At 36.9% G+C, this 19,079-nt stretch overlaps 1 protein-coding gene across 2 annotated transcripts; it reads right to left on the reverse strand.

Annotated features, from left to right (window-relative positions):
• Positions 1 to 5,895: 5,895 nt before the first annotated feature.
• On the reverse strand, positions 5,896 to 18,344 carry LOC132125256 (RNA-binding protein, mRNA-processing factor 2a-like). Of its 2 annotated transcripts, none has more exons than XM_059536568.1 (8): positions 17,937 to 18,344; positions 14,949 to 15,026; positions 14,768 to 14,806; positions 14,305 to 14,367; positions 13,878 to 14,028; positions 10,842 to 11,005; positions 7,007 to 7,076; positions 5,896 to 6,904 (listed from the first exon to the last, which is right to left on the reverse strand). In XM_059536568.1, exons 1-7 carry the CDS (start codon positions 17,988 to 17,990, stop codon positions 7,011 to 7,013), a joined length of 615 nt encoding a protein of 204 aa, XP_059392551.1. In that variant the 5' UTR covers positions 17,991 to 18,344; the 3' UTR covers positions 5,896 to 6,904; positions 7,007 to 7,010. The 2 variants fall into 2 exon arrangements, with proteins under 2 accessions (XP_059392551.1, XP_059392552.1); XM_059536569.1 differs by having other exon boundaries at positions 10,857 to 11,005; positions 17,937 to 18,342.
• Between the last annotated feature and the right edge of the window lie 735 nt (positions 18,345 to 19,079).

The raw sequence follows: 19,079 nt of genomic DNA on the forward strand, positions 1-19,079 counted from the left end.
AAGGCAAAGCCCGAGGAAAATCAAAAAGGTATCTATTCACAGAAGTTTTGTTGTGGATTATGTCAGTTATGGATACTAACGGACTACTTTGTATTAATGATGAATGATATCTGTTTATGCGAATGTATGTCTGTGGTGAGAAGTGAAGTGAATGTAATAATTTCTAAATATATATGTAATAATTTTAAACACTCATGTAAAGCTCTTTGTGACTAACGTTAGCTAACGTTACATGTATGTGAAAGGCGCTAGCAGCTATACAAATACAGATCTTCTTTCTTCTATTACAGAATGTCTTATCAATATATAGAAAGTCTACTTGCGCCTGCATTGACCAGGTACCACAGAAAGCTGTCGCTTGTAGGTTTAACGTTACAATCTTGTCCCTATCGACATCCAGCTGAGTCCTGGGAGAACAACCCAAAGGCATGGCCCAGGCTCGAGTATCCAGACATATTGCAGTCATGTTTAAATACCCATCAAGCGTCGATTACATTAACTGTTCATTTAGAAAAAAAAATGTTTATTCAAAAGCACTGTGTTACACAATGGCTGTAATGAGCTCAGTCTGTCAGTGGCACAGATTGTACAGTGTCAGTGAGGGACACGGTTTTTTCAAAAAAGCAAAAATAAACTAACTGCAGAAACGTATCTTATTCCCCACACAACTAGTGCATTTCATTGTTGCTTATCAGTGTAGAGGTGCCGACCATTATGCATAGCAATGTCATAACATAGCAACAGAAAATTGAGTGGCCATCTCTGCAGTGGTATTATTTTGTTATTCTTTGATTTGCCGAATCATTGCTAATTTTTTAGGCATGATTCTCGGCAGTTTCTCGACATATCTGCGCTCATTTGTCTTCCGCTTCGTGTTGCTTAATGGCGAGCACTTGTTTGTTTTACCCTTCGCCGCGGTTGCTATGCGCGCGCAGTGCATTATGGGAGTAAAAGTCCCGGATGTCCGACCTCGAGAATGTAACTTAGACACACACACACACACACATCACAGGAGAATTGCTGTCCCATGTGTCAAACTTTTTAACTGGAACATAAAACCTGACCTGGACAACAGCCCATAAGAATATCCATACAAATAATTAAATTGCGCTAAACAAAACAGTAAAGCACAATTCAAAACAGCTCAAAGTGGCAGAACAGTTTTATACAATTAAATGTTATTATAAACTGCATACAATAATATTTCATTAATATCAGTTGTTAAACAATTTAGCTTTTGCTATGTAATGGCAGACTCCTGTACTAATCAGAAAACGAGATCAACAACTCACCAACAGATATAGTTAATTAACTCAAAAATGTTTGTTTAGGATGCAGCCCAGATAAGAATAGTTATTTCTTCCCTTTTAGCGTCTTTAAATAAACTTTTGACAAGTTTAACAACGTTAATAATCGATTTCTCAGCGTCCTCTCCTCTTTGACCGTTACTGTTTAAAGAATGCGCGCTACAGTTGCACGCGCACTACATTTGGATTTCTTAAAGGGGAAGCGTCACGACAATACCATTATAGATGTTTGTGTTTCTATGAATTTTTAGTCACATGTAAGACATTTTAACTTATTCGGATATTATGAAATAACATATTTATTATTTTTGCCTTACTGTATAATGAATTTCAGTTTTTATATTTGTGTATATTCATGTAGGCTGCATTTTTATTGTTTACAAGCACACACACACACACACACACACTCAGTGTTGCTCTAAAAATTTAAAGTTACTCTTAAAAGTAATTAACATAATCAAATAAGATCCTACAAGACAAAGTGAATTTCCATTTAAAAAGCACAATGTCCAATATGATACAAATCAATAAAAGATCCTACATGAAAAATTTAAATCCCATTAAATAAAACACAATGTCCAATAGGATTCTAAGCATCAAATAAAATCCTACAGGACACAGTTAAATTCCATTAAAATCAATCAGAATGTCCAATAGGACTCTAAAAATAAAATAAAATCCAATAGGACAAAGTGAAAATCCATTAAAATCAATCAGAATGTCCAATAGGATTGTAAAATACAAATAAAATCCAATAGGACAAAGTGAAATTCCATTAAAATCAATCCGAATGTCCAATAGGATTCTAAAAATCCAGTAAGATCCAATAGGACAAAGTGAAATTCCATTAAAATCAATTAGAGTGTCCAATAGGATTCTAAGAATCCAGTAAGATCCAATAGGACAAAGTGAAATTCCATTAAAATCTATCAGAATGTCCAATAGGATTCTAAGAATCCAGTAAGATCCAATAGGACAAAGTGAAATTCCAATAGGATTTTTTGACAAGGGTACGCGCAAATGTGTCATTTTTTTAACGGCTACAGAAAATGAATCAAAATGGACAGACGTCAATTGAGTCGTTTTGCAAAAAGAAACTTAAAGAAAGACAAGGACGCTAGACGTTTAGCTACAATTCAAAATGTTCCAGGGATCGAAAGGTTTTTTTTAAAACGAGTGAAGAATGATCTCAGGACGACAATGACACAGAAGCGATTGACTGCACTCTCGCTTGCTCTCCCTGTTTAGCATTGAAGTTAAAGTTAAAAAATTACCGTCTACAGCCGCGAGAGTGCGCTCTATGCTGCTGAGTGCTCCTGTAGTCTACACTGAGCAGCATAGAGCGCCCTCTCGCGGCTGGAGACGGTAATGTTTTCTCTTGGTTCTTGGTTCTAAATAAATGCTACTTACTGTATAGTCCAGTGTGACTTATATATGTTTTTTTCCTTGTCAGGACGTATTTTTGGACTGATGCGACTTAAACTTAGGTGCGACCTATAGTCCGAAAAATACAGTAGTTGGACAAGTTAATAAATTACATTTGATTTGAGAAATCACCTTAAAAATGTCTGGGGGGGGGGGGGGGGGGGGGGGGCATTTGAGGTATAGTGCCCAGGGGCATATACCTCAATACGGCCCTGCTAGTAGGCTATGCATCACTGAGGCTGCTTTTCTTATCAAAGAAACCATAAAAGTAGTATTGTGAAATCTTGCAATATCAAATAGTATTTTTCTATTTAAATATATTTTACATTTCATTTTTCTGATGTAAAGCTGAATTTTCAGCATCACTCCAGTCTTCAGTATCACATGATCCTTCAGAAATCATTCTAATATACTGATTAAGTTGCCAAGAAACATTTATCTATGGAAGCATATGGGTAGCAAAATTTATTTGGAAATGTAATATGCAAAATGACAATATATTTCTGTATTTAAATTTATAGTATAATCACTTTGGGTAATACAATTTCATTTTAATTTTCCAACTTATAAAGTGCTTAAATATGTTTTTAATTTACATGTTAAAACTAGTATAGGAAATGGCAAATGTAAATTATATAATTGATTTTTTATTTTCATTTTGCCCTTAAATGTTGCACACTCGTTCTGGTCATATATTAAGAATATCATCAAAAAGTTGATTTCACTAATTGCATTCAAAAAGTGAGACTTGTGTATTAATTCATTACACACAGACTGATATATTTCAAATGTTTATTCCTTTTAATTTTGATGATTATAACTGACAACTAAGGAAAATCCCAAATTCAGTATCTCAGAAAATTTGAAAGACGTATGAAAGTCATGGGTTTCAGCTGTCGCATTCCTTGTGTCAAGCCACTCTTGAACAGACAGCGTCAGAAGTGTCTCGTTTGACTGGACTCCTGCTGAGTGGTCCAAAGTTATGTTCTCTGATGAAAGTAAATTTTGCATTTCCTTTGGATATCAGAGTCTCAGAGTCTGGAGGAAGAGAGGAGAGGCACACAATCCATGTTTCTTGAGGTCCAGTGTAAAGTTTCCAGTCAGTGATGGTTTGTGGTGCCATTTCATGTTGGTCAGGCTGGTGTTGGTCCACTGTGTTTTCTGAGGTCCAAGGTCAACACAGCCGTATACCAGGAAGTTTTAGAGCACTTCATGCTTCCTGCTGCTGACCAACTTTATGGAGATGCAGATTTCATTTTCCAACAGGACTTGGCACCTGCACACAGTGCCAAAGCTACCAGTGCCTGGTTTAAGGACCATGGTATCCCTGTTCTTAATTGGCCAGCAAACTCACCTGACCTTAACCCCATAGAAAATCTATGGGGTATTGGGAAGAGGAAGATGTGATATGCCAGACCCAAGAATACAGGAGAGCAGAAGGCCACTATCAGAGCAACCTGGGCTCTCATAACACCTGAGCAGTGCCACAGACTGATCGACTGAGTAAGATTTCTAAAAATCCTGTATTCGTCTCAAGTAATATTCTAATTTTCTGAGATAATGAATTTGGGATTTTCCTTAGTTGTCAGTTATAATCATCAACAATATAAACATTTCAAATATATCAGTCTGTGAGTGAATATACTATAGAAGTTTTACTTTTTGAATGGAATTAGTGAAATAAATCAACTTTTTGATGATATTCTAATTATATGACCAGCACCTGTATGTGAAAGTTAATTTAAATAAAGAAATACATTGGCATTTTACATGATGCATTGTCGTTTTACTTCATATCCACAAATATACATTTCGAAAGAACTTTTTTTTTAATAGAAGACTAACATTTGAAATGTCTTCACAGCCTGTTTTGATTGAATCCTTGCCGAATAAGAATATTTTAAAATCTTATTCAAACTTCTGAACAACTTAGGAGTACACAAGCATATAAAAACAAACAAGGACCTTAAATGTGTGCCAGATGATTAGGATTTCCCTTGAGGAGTCTTGGTTCCCTTGTAAGGTTTATTCCTTGTCTGCTTACACATCTGAGGGGGTTTTCCTTTGCCGTTTGCCTCTGCTTGCTCACTTGGGAGTTGGTAAGGCACTATTTTTGGTAAAGCTGACTTGTAACAACATATTGTGAAAGTACCATTCAAATAAACTGAATTACCCACTGATATTCTTTCAGACGTAGTTTGCAAACAATAGCGCTGTTCAAATAAACACCAGCTTTTCCCAGGCCAGACCGGAGGTTGTATTGTGATTAGATGAAGTTCTGTTCTTCAGCTTGTAACAGCTGCTTAGGAACGGATGCCTTAAAAGGAAAAACATGGAACGAGAGAGCAGATATACGCACTAAAATAACCTGTAAACTCATATCTGCAGCAGTAAGAGTATATAGAAAGGTGTAAAATCCATACAAGGAAATACTATAAGGAACAGTTCACCCCCCAAAAAATATATTTGGTAAAAATATACTCATCCTTAGGTCATCCAAGATGTAGAGGAGTTAGTTTCATCAGATTTGGAGAAATATAGCATTACATCACTTGCTCACCAGCGGATCCTCTGCAGTTAATAGGTGCCGTCAGAATGAGTCCAAACAACTGATAAAAAGTCACAATAATATTCATCACTCCAGTTCAGCAGTTAACATCTTGTGAAGCCAAAAGGTGCGTGTGTATAAAATGTATCAAGATATTTTAAACTTCAAAATGTTGTTTCTGGCAAAAATCTATAGAGCTTCCTCCAGTGGAAAAAAAGCCCATCCTCTGTCCTCGAACATCAAAATTTACTCGCGTTTATAATAGCTTTGGCCTTTGACTTTTTGGTTGTAAACATTGCTTGATCAGTGCATGTTTTAGGTAACTTTTTACTGGAGAAAGTGATATTTTGCATATGCACAACTTTTTTTTTTTCACAAGACGGACTGGAGTAATGATGGACTGGAGTAATGTGGATTGTGATGTTTTTATCAGCCGTTTTGACCCCTTATTCCAACGGCACCCATTCACTGCAGAGCAAATAGTGTAATTCTACATTTCTCCAAATCCGATGAAGAAAAACACATGTATGACATCTTGAATGACCTGAAGCAGAGTTAATTTCCAGCAAATATACAATTTTGGTTCTGGATTAGAAGCAGCCACTCAAAACAAGATCCTCAGAATCCCTTTTATTCTCCAGGTTCACATTCTAGGAAGAAAAAAAAAAAAACCAACACCACGCATTTACCTTTTAATATATATTATAATACAGCAATCTCATGTTAGCAGTCAATTTAAACTTGCAGTACTGCCAGTCTGGAAACTTCAGTTTGTAACAGAGCAACAAAAAAAAAAGGTGTGTGGGGGGGGGGGGGGGGGTCAGGAATTGCACTTATTTACTTCAAACAGGTTATAGACCGAATTAACAATCAACTAAAACATCCCAAAATAAAAAGGGAACACTAAACTGCTCATACATATATACTTATTTAATTGCACAAAACAAAAATGATTAAATATTAATTACACAAAATGTACAAGATACTTGTACATTCCTTTTTTTTTTTTTTTCAAATATTCTCCGAGCAGACACATAGCAGAGGTTTGATTTCAGGGCAGAGGAAGATGTATTGAAGGTCTGGAGGAGACAAGAACTCGAATCTGCTCGGTTCACGTCAAGATCACAAACACAAACAAATACCCAGTGCATATGTCATCAGTTCTTAAATAGAAAACAAAAAGTACACAGACTGGATTATAAAAAAAATAAATAAAAAAAAATAAAGCTCTCCACCTTTCACACAGAAAGAAACCACAAAAACAAGAGGCTGAAAACATTTAGGGTCAGCTGGGACAGAAAAGAAAAGGGTCTGAATTCTAAAACTCACGTCTTATCGCATGCAGGATGCCTACTTTAAAAATAAAACTTTAAGAGCAACTAGACACATTGAACGCCTGCGCCTGATTGGCTCGTCAAGCGCAGCTCTGGAAACGGAGACAGTACCGGGAGGTTTGTCAGAGTCTTCAGCATCTCGGAGTGCTTTGTAGAAAACCTCCAGGAAAACAATCCTTCATGCTTAGATTGTCCATTAAATAAACCGGATTAAATTAAACTGAGCCCAGTTGTCCTTCATTTAAACAGGAGAGAAAAACGAAAACAAAACGTCTGGCAAGGAACTGCATCTGTGGAGACGAGAACGGCACATTAGCTTACGGTCATCTACAATCATGGAGTACACTCAGGACTAGGGAGCATCAGCAGGAGGTGAAGCAAGTGATACTCACCGATTTAACAGAACTGGCGGGACTTCCACCCCGGTTGAGAACTTTCAGAGGGAGAAGGGTACCAGCGCATCTACAGACATGAACAAGAGAAGTTACAATGAGATCTTCGATTTCACAAGCTTCTTGGCCAACATGACAATGGATCAAATAAGTGATATTTTTATTAAGTGTTTAAAAAAAAAAAAAAAAAAAAAAAAAAAACTACTAACAAAACATGTATACAGATTTATATAAACACCACATTACTAATATGCATAGTTTTAGATCAAATTAACAGTTCATTCTATATTGTAATTAGAGAGTTCATATTTGTATCTAACATTTATAAATACTGCATCACTACTGATTATTTGCATAGTCTTATAAGAAAAATTACTTTACTAAACACTTTACATATTACAATAAAATTTACATTTATAAAATTCTGGTTCCTCAAAAGTATCACTTGCATGTTTTATGTAAATAAATACATTTATGAAAAGAAAAATTTAAGTATATTTAAAAAAAAAAAAAAAGTCTAAAAAACAAGTGCATTACAACATTTATATAAAAAAAAAACATTAAAAACACAAGACAATACAGGTTTTTCTATAATACAACATTAACAATACTTGTTAATTTATAAATTATGCTTTTAATTTTTTTATTCTATAGTAAAACTTACAATAATTTATATTTATATCAAATGTTTATTATACAGTAAACTACTTTATTTATAAATGCCAGTTAATAAATACTTCTATTCTGTACAAAACCAAAACAAACGAGCTTAACATTCAGAACGATTTAAGCATCCCTAAAGAACCATAAATCCAACAAACGTTTCTGAACCAAAAAGTTGCTGCTAAGAGGCATTTAAGAAACTCACAAACCTTTAACACAGTGTAAAAAGTCTTAAACTGTAGAGGGCAACAATAGACAAACAAAAAAGGACCAGAGAGCAATTTTTCAACAGGCTCCAGTTTGAGTGGTGCTAATGACCTGATGCAAGCATGAAGTCCCTGACGGAGCAGGAAACTCTTATCAGTGCATCTATAAACATCTTTCAGCAAGATGACATTAACTCCTTTCCCGTCCTGCCCTCCCAAACCACGCCAAAACCCCCACTTCCCCAGCCAAGGGCAAGAGGACGACAATCAGCCTGGCATGTCCGTCACAGCCCTTCGCTGACTCAGTCCCAGGTTCTTCACGCGGCGTTGAGTGGTTCGACCAGCAGAGCACAGTCCGTGTAACTTCACACAGGTGTGTGTGCTGGAAAGCTCTGGATAAAGGTGGAGTAAGAGAAAGCCAAGAGGTCGGTTCTTCCAGCAGATCGACTGCAGACTTATAGTCATGTTATCCCAGCTACATGCAAACATGCCGAAGGAATCCACTTCTATTTCCTTGAGCCAAATAAATCCAGGATGGCTAGAAGTTCTTGTTTAGGCGCTTTATACAGAACAGTTATATTATATATATATATATATATATATATATATATATATATATATATATATATATATATATATATCCTCCCGACTCCAAGCTATGGAATTTTGTCCTCTACAGAGGACATTACATTAACAAATTTCTCTGTGACCTTACACTGTTTGAAACTTCAAAAATTATATATTTTCACTTTTTTCCTCTCATGCTCTAAACTAAGTTATGACGGAGAAAAAAAAAAAAAAGTTCATGAAGCTTTTTTTCCCCTGGTAGTCCGGAAGATACAGAATAATAACTTTTATGAGAAGCAGGATATTAACAGCTTTTTCTTGTAAAAATGTACAGTATGCCTTCTGTTTTTACAAGACGGTAGTACTTTATAACAGACTTTGTGCAAAACTATTTAATCTTTCCCCCTCTGTATGAAGTGGTTACATTTTACATAATTTTATATAACCTTTTAAATGCATAATTTATCTAAATAAAAGTAAAAATGTGGATACACACCATATAAACAAACCAACACAATTTGGTATATTGTTTTAATTTGCACATTTACATACACCGCAATAACATTAAAATTACAATGTTATTGCACTTATAAATTGTTTTTTATTGATTGTAGAAATAGTTGTAATAATTCTTGCAACAACTATTACCACAATCATATATCCAATTATTATAATTTATACTAAAGTGAAAAATCCATTTATTCTTTGGAAATAACTAAATGGTTGAACTCTGAAGCCCCTCGGAGTGACACTTGTCAATTAGCACTCACACGCTCACCCCGAGGATGAAACCTTTTACAACCCCTTTGAGATCCTGACAAAACACACTACAACCTTAACCAGTCAATCCAAACAGGACTGTAAAACACTTGTTTGGATCAGTTCTTTCTCATTTGTTTGGATCACATCTCATTCTCTTACACTTAAACTGCAAACAGGCTGAATTCAAGGCTTGATGAACCTGTGAACATGCAGTACGGCTCAAGAGACTGAAGTAAATCCTCCTCATCCATGACCTTTAGCTCTCACTGTGTTGCTACGACAACTACAAAGTCTAGCCATCCAATCAATAAACTTGATCCATCAGCACAGTCTTCAAAACCAATCACATTTCATTAAACTCAAGCGAACAATGCAAGATTGACAAAACCATGACATCACCACCTGAGGAGCATAAAAACACTTTAATATTTTTTACCCATTTAAACCTACAAGGCAAAGCATTTATGGGGAGAATTGAGATGTGCTGCTTTAAAAAAAAAAAAAAAAAAAGTTTTTTGGCTAAACTTTTGAATCCCTGGGCACAGATTCACTCAACATCATAATCCAACGTGAGATGCAATTAAAAACAGATTTTCTCTGATGTGAACTCGTAGCAATGCTAGCAGGCCAAGGAATGCTGTTCTAAAGGGATTCTGGGTAATCAGACCTGTCATATTCCGTGTGGACCCCTGACACCACCTCTGGTTTAGCTGCGTCATGATGACCCATGGTCAGTTCTAAACAGAGCGCGAGTCAGGTGCACTATGGGAAAGTTGGCATACTGAACTACAAGCCACTGAAATAAAGGCTCATGTTATTTTTGTGAAATAGAGTAGTACACAAAACCTAAGTTTAAAATTGCATACAAATTTATAAATTTAAAATGTATGCATTTAGTTGATGCTTTTATCCAAAGCAACTTACAGTGCATTCAAGCTAACAATTTTCTAACATGCAATCCCTGGGATTAAACAATGCAATATACATACACACGTGCTTGAATTTTTGCATTGTTCGAATTTTAAAATAAATAAAGTACATTTCCTAAATGAGTTAAAAAAATTCAAGAAATTGCATTAAATTTAAAATTCAAATTTATAAGACTACAAATAAATGTACATAAAATTAAAAGTGTATAAACCAATATTTAAAATATTTAAACTATTTTTGTATTGTGTATTCATAGATTTTTTTTAAATCTCTCCATTTTTAATTTTGTCTTTTGCTTGTTTTGAATCTTAGACAAGATGATTCAATCAAAACATGCAACAAAAGAGATTAAAAAATGTACAAATTTAAAATACAAATAAAATTCAATAGATTAAATAAAATATACAAAGCCAATTGAAATTCGAAAAAAAGTATAAATTAAAAGATCAAAACCCAAATTTGAAAAAAAAAAAAATGAATTAAAAAATGGAAATCCTTAACTTGGGCTTTACCCACAATCCCTTACACAAAGCAATTGTTGATATGGAGTTAACGACTCCTTTAGAATTATGAATGCTTCAAATTCGCAACCACAGAACATGCTCGTACAAACTAATGGAAGTAAAGATCAACAAGCTCTGGTGACGTCACTCTGGACAGAAAAAGCAGAGAGGCCATGATGGCCTGAAGAAAGAGAGGGCACACACCGGTTGGTCCCTCACCTGGGCGTGCAGGGCGGCAGCGGCGGCAGCAGCGGCAGGGTAGGTGAAGGCAGCATGAGGCAGGCCTGGGGTCAGTTCAGTGGTGTAGAGAGGATACGGAGCCCACGCCTCAGGAGACGCAGGGATCAGTGCTGCCCCCGTCAGGTCATCTACAGAATCAAACATCCGAGCATCACGTTTATTTTTAATAGTGCTTTATACAAGAAACTGTGTGTCGTTCAGTTGAAGTCAGTTCAGTGTTTAACCAGATCAAGAACTGTAGTTTATCAATTATGAAATAAGTTCATTTTAGCTATAAGCAGCTATACAGATGGAAACACTATGTTCAATAAAATCATTCACAAATTCATCAAATGTGAAGGAAATTTGATTCAGCTAAACAGCAGCTACAAAAACTGAAGGGAGCCGAATAATGACTACTAGTGTACACTTTCTCATCTGAGGGCCAGTGTCTTCAAATTGATCAGTAAGGATGCATTAAATTTATCAAGTGCCAGTCAAACAAGTCATTTTATTCCACTTTAATGTCCATCAAGTTAATTTTGCTTTAAATAATGTCCGTGTTATCAAAATGATTCCATGGAAATTTCATAATTATCACCAGTGTCAAGAACACAAAACTAATTCTAGCATGGATTTAAAAAGAAAAACAACCTCAGGTTCACTGAAGACAAGAAACAGCCTGAAAATTAAAAAGGATAAACCAAACCAGGAAACCAAATTACAAACAACAGGACCAAAAAAAATAAAAGTAGCACAAGTATAACAAAATGCTACATTGTATAAGATATAAATGACTAAAAACACTTCATATTCTTCATGGTGTAAATTTGTCTTAATGTTTCAAAATTGATTTACTCAAGAGCAGTGACAGGTTCTCTTTTGTTGTTTGATTGACAAATCTGACTGCTGTCACTTTAAGAGCTGCCTGCATCCAATAAACTTAGGCATGCATTTTCTTTGTCAGCTGTATGCTTTCACTGAAGACCAAAATTACCAGGTTGATGAGGATTTCTGCAAAGATGGGCTTTTTTACATTCAAGTATGTGTATTTAATGGTTCAAGGCCTATAAAGTGGCAAAAACAAATCTATTAAATACTTCCGCGCTCTGAGCAGTCTTCACATGCACGCGCCTCTCTGACAGCACTCAGAAATAGTGCACATGTAGCAAAATGATTTTGCTCTTTTGCTGCAGATAACATTAACAAGTGACCAAGCCATTAAAGGAACACTCCACCGTTTTTTGAAATAGGGCTTATTCACAATATTTCCTACATTTAGATAGGTGGGCAAATGCATTTTTGTGTCAGTGCATGCATTGTTTTAGTTTGACTGGGTCGGCGTTAGCTTAGCACAATGAATGGAATCCTTTGTTGCCAGCTAGCATGGCCTGAGTAAAAGTGATAAAAAAAAAATAAAAAAACCCACTTAATTACTTCTTGTGGCCTGCGTATTCACAACGAGTACAAATAGCGATCCAGATTAACACTAGGCGATTTCCTAGGCAGATATTGACTTGGGACTATATTATGGGGAAGCACAGGCGAAGCACTGCTGCTTAGGCGAAGCACTGCTACTTCGGAGCAGAGATATCACGCAACACATGAAATCCCACGAATTCCGTCAACATACCGGCGTGAATAGTAGCTGCCTGGCTATTTTCCTTACAGTACACGAATGGCGATGAACATGGCTGATTTTGAGAGAGACGAAGAGGGTGACTTCTCAGACAGTCAAGAACCAGAGAGAGTAGGACATATTTTTGCCATTGATGACCAGGCTCAACACGTCAGATCAAAATAAGCGTGCCCGAAGTTGTGTCACATCTACAGAGGATTTCACGGCGCTGATCCATTCTGCAGTACTCAATTTTTTTCCGGTGTGACAAAGTGAACTGGAAAAAACACCCCACACCGAATGGACCAAATGGACAGCTGTCCACAAAGTAAGTGATTATTTTAATCATGACGCATGTATAGATCGACCCATATTATACCTGTATTCACATAGAGTTGATGTTTTCACAGGCAATATAGGTTATATAGGAAGAGAAATAAAAGACAACTTACATGTGCACTTTGTTCTTCCTGTGCTTTGAAAATAGATGGGACGGCCGTATCTTTCAGACGTAGTACCGTCTTTCTCGACCCATATTCCATTTTTTCAAAGTAGTCCTCTGGTGCAAAATGTTCTTCGCAAACACGATACTGCTTTATTTTGTTGAGAGGCGTTGAACTACAGATCTCCAGAGCTGCTAGCCATTTATTTCTCAGTTCCACATTAGATGGAATTCTGTGAAACATTACATTCGTGTATGTCCTTTGCTTGTTCTCACAACCTTTTGCTATGCAGGTAATAACCATGTTTGCTGTAACTTCTCAAAATAAATCATCCAAAAGCGAAGACACTCTGTGCAGGTCACGCCGGTATGTTCTTCTGTTTTTTTTTGATGCGTTGCACGCCACTATGTTGACGGAATTCGTGGGATTTCATGTGTTGCGTGATATCTCTGCTCCGAAGTAGCAGTGCTTCGCCTAAGCAGCAGTGCTTCGTCTGTGCTTCCCCATAATATAGTCCCAAGTCAATATCTGCCTAGGAAATCGCCTAGTGTTAATCTGGATCGCTATTTGTACTCGTTGTGAATACGCAGGCCACAAGTAGTAATTAGGTGGGTTTGTTTTATTTATTTTTTTGATCACTTTTACTCAGGCCATGCTAGCTGGCAACAAAGGATTCCATTCATTGTGCTAAGCTAAGCTAACGCCGACCCAGTCAAACTAAAACAATGCATGCACTGACACAAAAATGCATTTGCCCACCTATCTAAATGTAGGAAATAATGTGAATAAGCCCTTTCAAAAAACGGTGGAGTGTTCCTTTAAACGACAATTTAAAGGAACATACCCTAAAATACCCTAAAATGCATGCGGTAGATTTCTAGTGATTCATCACAAATTTAACTCAGAACCAGCATCATGTTCTGTGGTGTGGGTGGGGCTTAAGCCCAGTGTTATACTCACATGGGTCTCTAGCGATGAAGTGTGCACCTAGAGCTGGGTGCAGGTTGGAAGGGTTTGGTGTGGCCATCAGTTTACTCTTCGCCATCTTCGTATTGGCTTTCGCAAACTCCAGACGCAGCGTTTGAGGGTTCTCTGGGTCAAAGCGGATACCCTGAGAACAGATGAGACAGGATGCACTTTCATACAATGCAACAATCAAGCACAAGTGCACTGATTCCCAAAGTATGCGCATGAAACGCATGACGTCATGGAACTTTTTCTTAGGGACCAACTGAAACTTCCCCACCCCCCATTGAGAAGAGAGCAGCATCTGGAGCATCCGAGTCAGATTTAAGAGCATAGTTTGGAGGACATAAAAGCACAGACAGTTATATGAATAATTAAAAGTTGCCATCACTTCAGCTTACTGAAGGAACAAGTTACTTACGTTCAACGCATTCTTGGCCGCTTCAGCCCCAGACCGGCTGTCAAACGTGACAAACCCCACAGGCTAGAGAATGAACAGAAACATCAGATGGATAAACAGACAGAAAAGCAACTACGAGTCAGAAAAAATCTCTGAAAATAAAATGTTAAGAATGTACCGGTTCACCCCAAAACAAATAAATTATATTAGCTTTAATATTAAAGTGAAGGTACAAGTTAAAAACAAGTACAGACAAATGTGCTTAAACAAAAAAAAAAACAAAAAAAAAAAAAACACATGTGACAAAGAAACTTTGAACCTATAAATAAATTTTAAACAACCACATACATCTAGAGAGAGAGAGAGAGAAGATTCTAATTTGGTAAAAAAAAAAAAAGGGTTAAATATGAACTGGACATTTTTTAAAAATTAAATCAGGAGTAATCATCATAATCCACACTAAAAGGAAATAATTCAACTTTACCTGTTTTGAAGTCAGTTTTATGAGAGATCCCTCATATCCCTGTTTAATAAAAAAGGACAAATAAAAAAATCGGGGGGAGGGGGGGGGGATTTATTAAACTAAATCCTTTAATATCAAAATCACCACATCCAGAAAAATGTGGACTAACAAAATTCCCAGTTTTTTATTTTTTGTCTCTTACCTTGAAGGGTCTGAACAGCAGGTAAAGCTCACGTGGTTTGATATCGACAGGCAGCCCGCTGACAAATAGTGTTCGTACCTAGAACAGGGAAATGGCTAAATGACATCAGCATACAAATGACACAAAATGCAGGTGACCTCTGACCTATGAGTGCCATGTATGGTTTTATAAACGTGCACCTGAAAGGAGAAAAACAGAAACCGTTTAAAACTACCTTGGACTGTCTCGGTCCCTTCCTATTGTGTCAGAGTCTCCCCGTTTGTCTGTTGAATTTGCTATCGGAGACCGATTTAGTTCAGATCAAAATCATGAGATCATGTTAGTTTAGGGAGCAGAAGTGTGTGCATGGTGATCAGGTGTGTGTGACCCTAAGCATGGATGCAGAAACTTCTGCAGGGCGCGGACAGCATTAATGCACCAATGTGAGTAGAAGGTAGAAAACCGAATTTAAATCGAAAAATTTACAGGATGGATCAAATGATATTACAGTGAACAGAGAGAGCAAAGGGAGATCAAATAAAGAAAAAAAATAATTGAAGAATGTACCGCAAACCGGCACTCGACCTTGGAATTTCTAGAAAACGTTTTATCCAACAAATGAAGACTAAGTATCACAGATTCTAGAGTTACTCAAAAAGCAGTGGCCTTTAAAAATAGATGTAGCAACTCCATACAGATCTAGAGGGAAGAAGAGAAAGATTGGAGGAAGGACAACGTGTGCCATGACCTTTTAAAGAAAAGGGGAGAGAGAGAGGGGAAGAGAGAACTTTGGTTCAGCCTGACCAATCACATTCTCCAAACGCTTCAGGAGGTGAACCACCAAGATCTGAAAGACCCTGGGTTTTGGGTGAACATCAGAAAAAAACATGTGCAGCTCACATTTTACCACAGAACTAAAAGAAACAAGATTTTTGTTTTGGTTTAATCAAAAGACTGCATTGTGATATAAATTCTCCTGAACACATCAATTCACATTATTATTCATTTTTAGTGCAGATTCTCAAAGTATAGAAGTTTTTCCTATTATTAGAGTTAAAATTTATAGGAATTTAATTTTCTTCTGTTTTGTAATTATTATATCTGTGCAGTTAATGAAACCGTAATTTGTCCAATAGAGTAAAAAAAAAAAAAGTTCCAAAATTCCTATTAGCTCAGTGAAGACTGTCAAGAAATTCTGTCATTGGTCCCGTATAATAATACTTTAAGGATTTTTAATTTAAAATTTCACAAATTTTTTGAAACTCCAATATGCTCATTAAGAGAGTCATATTTTTCATTGTTAAAATGTAATGGTATTCTTTGAAGTATCATATGCCATGGTACAAGAATAATGGTAGCAATTTAACACCACGGTGCACAAAATGTGGTACAAACACTAAAAACAATGTGTCAGGTCATTAAAGTGCTAAAACAGCCACTCATCAGAGTGCATCTCTGGACAAACATCCATCACTTAGATTTCTACACATGTCCACCAATACATCAGCCACTGGAAACCGGTCATTTCCGGAGCATCTCAGAGGAGCGAGTGACCGAACGGCCAGGGAGAGCAGTCGCAGAGTTCAGACTCGTGTCAGTTTAAAACCCTCAGCAGAAACTTTGGTTATCCTCAATGTTCCTGAAACATGAGTGCAGTGCTCAAGCGCTGCCAGCAGCTGAGAGGGTAAATAAACAACAGGAATTTAATCAAAAAGGAATCAACACTCCACACTGACAAATAATGGACAGTGTGCCACGTAATAACCCAAATAAACAGTCGATTCTGTCGGCGGTCAGTAAAACGGGATGCAGGTTTAACAGGACAGAAACAAAGGGCATGTGAGTGACCAGTCTGAAGCACAGAGGGAGGGAACCCCTGTCCGAATTCTTGCAGGTTGAACACAATGAACAATCTGAACAGGCCACACCAAATTCTCTGACCCAGTGCTGCCCAGTAACAATCACAGGACACAACTCCCAGCCCAGATTGCACCAGTTACACAACGATCCTCACTAACTTCTCACCATTACAAAAAAAACCCTGCTCAAGTCTGTTGTGTTTGCAAACTGCCTTGTAAGGTCTTAAGCCAGCAAAACACTGAACTGCAGGAAATGCCTCTACAAGAGGTCAGAGGTGACATCTACACATAAGAGCAGAGAAACTGGTGTAGAATATTGCTAAAAATAAGACTTTAGGCCATATAGAATAAGAAATGCTTCTTTATAAACTCATTTGTTTATTTCAATTTACTGCAACTGCTGAAAGACTAAATTAAAGCGAAGCTGCACACAAAAAAATAGATGTAGATTAAGTAGCCTAGAATACAATTAAGATTACACAATTGCGTCTGAAGTTAAAATTAATCAAACGCTAAAATTATAACAATGACTCCCTTTGTAAGAGAGGACATCCATACTGTAGGCTATATATATATATATATATATATATATATAAAATAAAAAAAATAATTACAAGTCAACGCAAATTAATGCGTTTAGGACTTTTTTTAACGAAACCCCAAAACGCCGACAATACTTTTGACACACATTGAAAAAGAAGGCACTAAAAGTGAAAATATATATTTTTTAATAACCAAGACCCACGTTCAGTACGTCACTGTTTGTGTTTAATGCAACTTTGAGAATGAGAGAGAAAAAACGTAACAGAAAACCGAAGAAAAAGAGGGAAAAAGTCAAAAGAACATCCACTGAAACATTTGCTCGTTAAATCTGGCTTTAAACTTTAGAGAGTGTGTCTCATCAGGTGAGTCATATTTCAATACCAACTTTAAGATTAATCATCAACAGACTCCACATTCCTCTCGAAGCTTTTCCACAGCAAAAACGTTTTTTCCTCAAAGCGACAAACGCCTTCGAAACGCTTCACACGAGATTTAATCGACATGTCAAACGCCAAAACGGTTTTCCCCACAGTCATCCATCCGCCGACAGTGACTTGAACTTCACTAAACGAAGTTTGTGTTTACTAAAAGAGTTTATTTCTCTTACCTCCTCTTCTAATGAAACACTGGTGTTCGTCTCTGAATCTGACTTCAGACTCATTGTGTAACTTTAAGGCTTCTTTGTGCCAGACAAGTAAAAAAAAAGAAAAACGTTTCCCTGTCGGTGATTTTGTCCCTGGTGTGCGTTAAAGTTGCAGAAGAGAATCTGGTGTCGTTTGTGCCCAGTGAAGCCGTGAGTTAAAGCCACAATCCGAAAGTAAAGGTGAAAGGTGCTCTGTGAGGGTGACAGAAGGGAAAGGAGGTGATTTTTGGAGTTTTTTTCCCTTCTCGCTCACATCAAGCTCGTTTGAGTTGAAGTGGAAAGAAAGGAGGAAAGAGGAACCGTGGGTAGATTTAAAGCTGAAGTTGTGCGTCTGCTCTTCTGTCCCATTAGCGGATCAATCATGTTAAACGCGCGCTCCCGAGCTTCAGATGGGACTCAGCTGCGCGAGGCCCGGCCCACTTTACCACCATCATCACCATATCTAACCCCTCCTTTACATCCATGCCTGCCTCTATACCCAAACCTGCCTAAATATTGTCCGTGGATAGAAGGGATACAGCTCTGACCGAAAACTAATATGAAATTTAATTTCTACATATTCGACTGTGCTTTATTAAAGCGATAGTTCACCCCCAAAAGATAACTGAGTCATTAATTACTCATCCTCATGTCGTTTCAAAATCGTAAGATACTTGTTAATCTTCAGAACACAAATTAAAATATTTTTGATGAAATCCGAGAGCTCTCTGACCCTCCATATAGAGGATATCACCATGATCAATGCACAGAAACATCTGTAAAATAGTCCATGTGACATCAGGGGTTCATCTGTAATTTTACAAAGCTACTAGAATACTTTTTTGTGCACAAAGAAGAGTTAGCGTTCTCCCAGAGATACCATCTTTAGCCATTTTTGTGATTAGCCCAGAACGTATACTTAATATTATCAGCGTTGTTTAGATTCGGTATACAGCATGTGCATGCTGACTAAACAAAGCTCATTACGTTGATTACATTCTGGGGTAGCCTAGTTTCCAAAATGGCAAAAGACGGTAACTCAGGGGAAAGAATTGTTAAATAAGTTATGTCGTTATTGATTTCTTTGCGCACAAAAAGTATTCTCGTATCTTCATAAAATTACGGTTA

The sequence above is a fragment of the Carassius carassius genome, chromosome 43 (genome assembly GCF_963082965.1).
Source record: "Carassius carassius chromosome 43, fCarCar2.1, whole genome shotgun sequence".
Classification (NCBI taxonomy): domain Eukaryota; kingdom Metazoa; phylum Chordata; class Actinopteri; order Cypriniformes; family Cyprinidae; genus Carassius; species Carassius carassius.

Bases quoted from the DNA above. Each gene is read 5' to 3' on its own strand.
- LOC132125256 (XM_059536568.1), bottom strand. From the start codon at position 17,990: ATGAGTCTGAAGTCAGATTCAGAGACGAACACCAGTGTTTCATTAGAA. The intron at 14,807-14,948 runs GTAAGAGACAAA...TTTATTAAACAG, and splicing joins TGCTGTTCAGACCCTTCAAG to GGATATGAGGGATCTCTCAT. The intron at 14,029-14,304 runs GTAAGTAACTTG...ATCTGTTCTCAG, and splicing joins CGGCCAAGAATGCGTTGAAC to GGTATCCGCTTTGACCCAGA.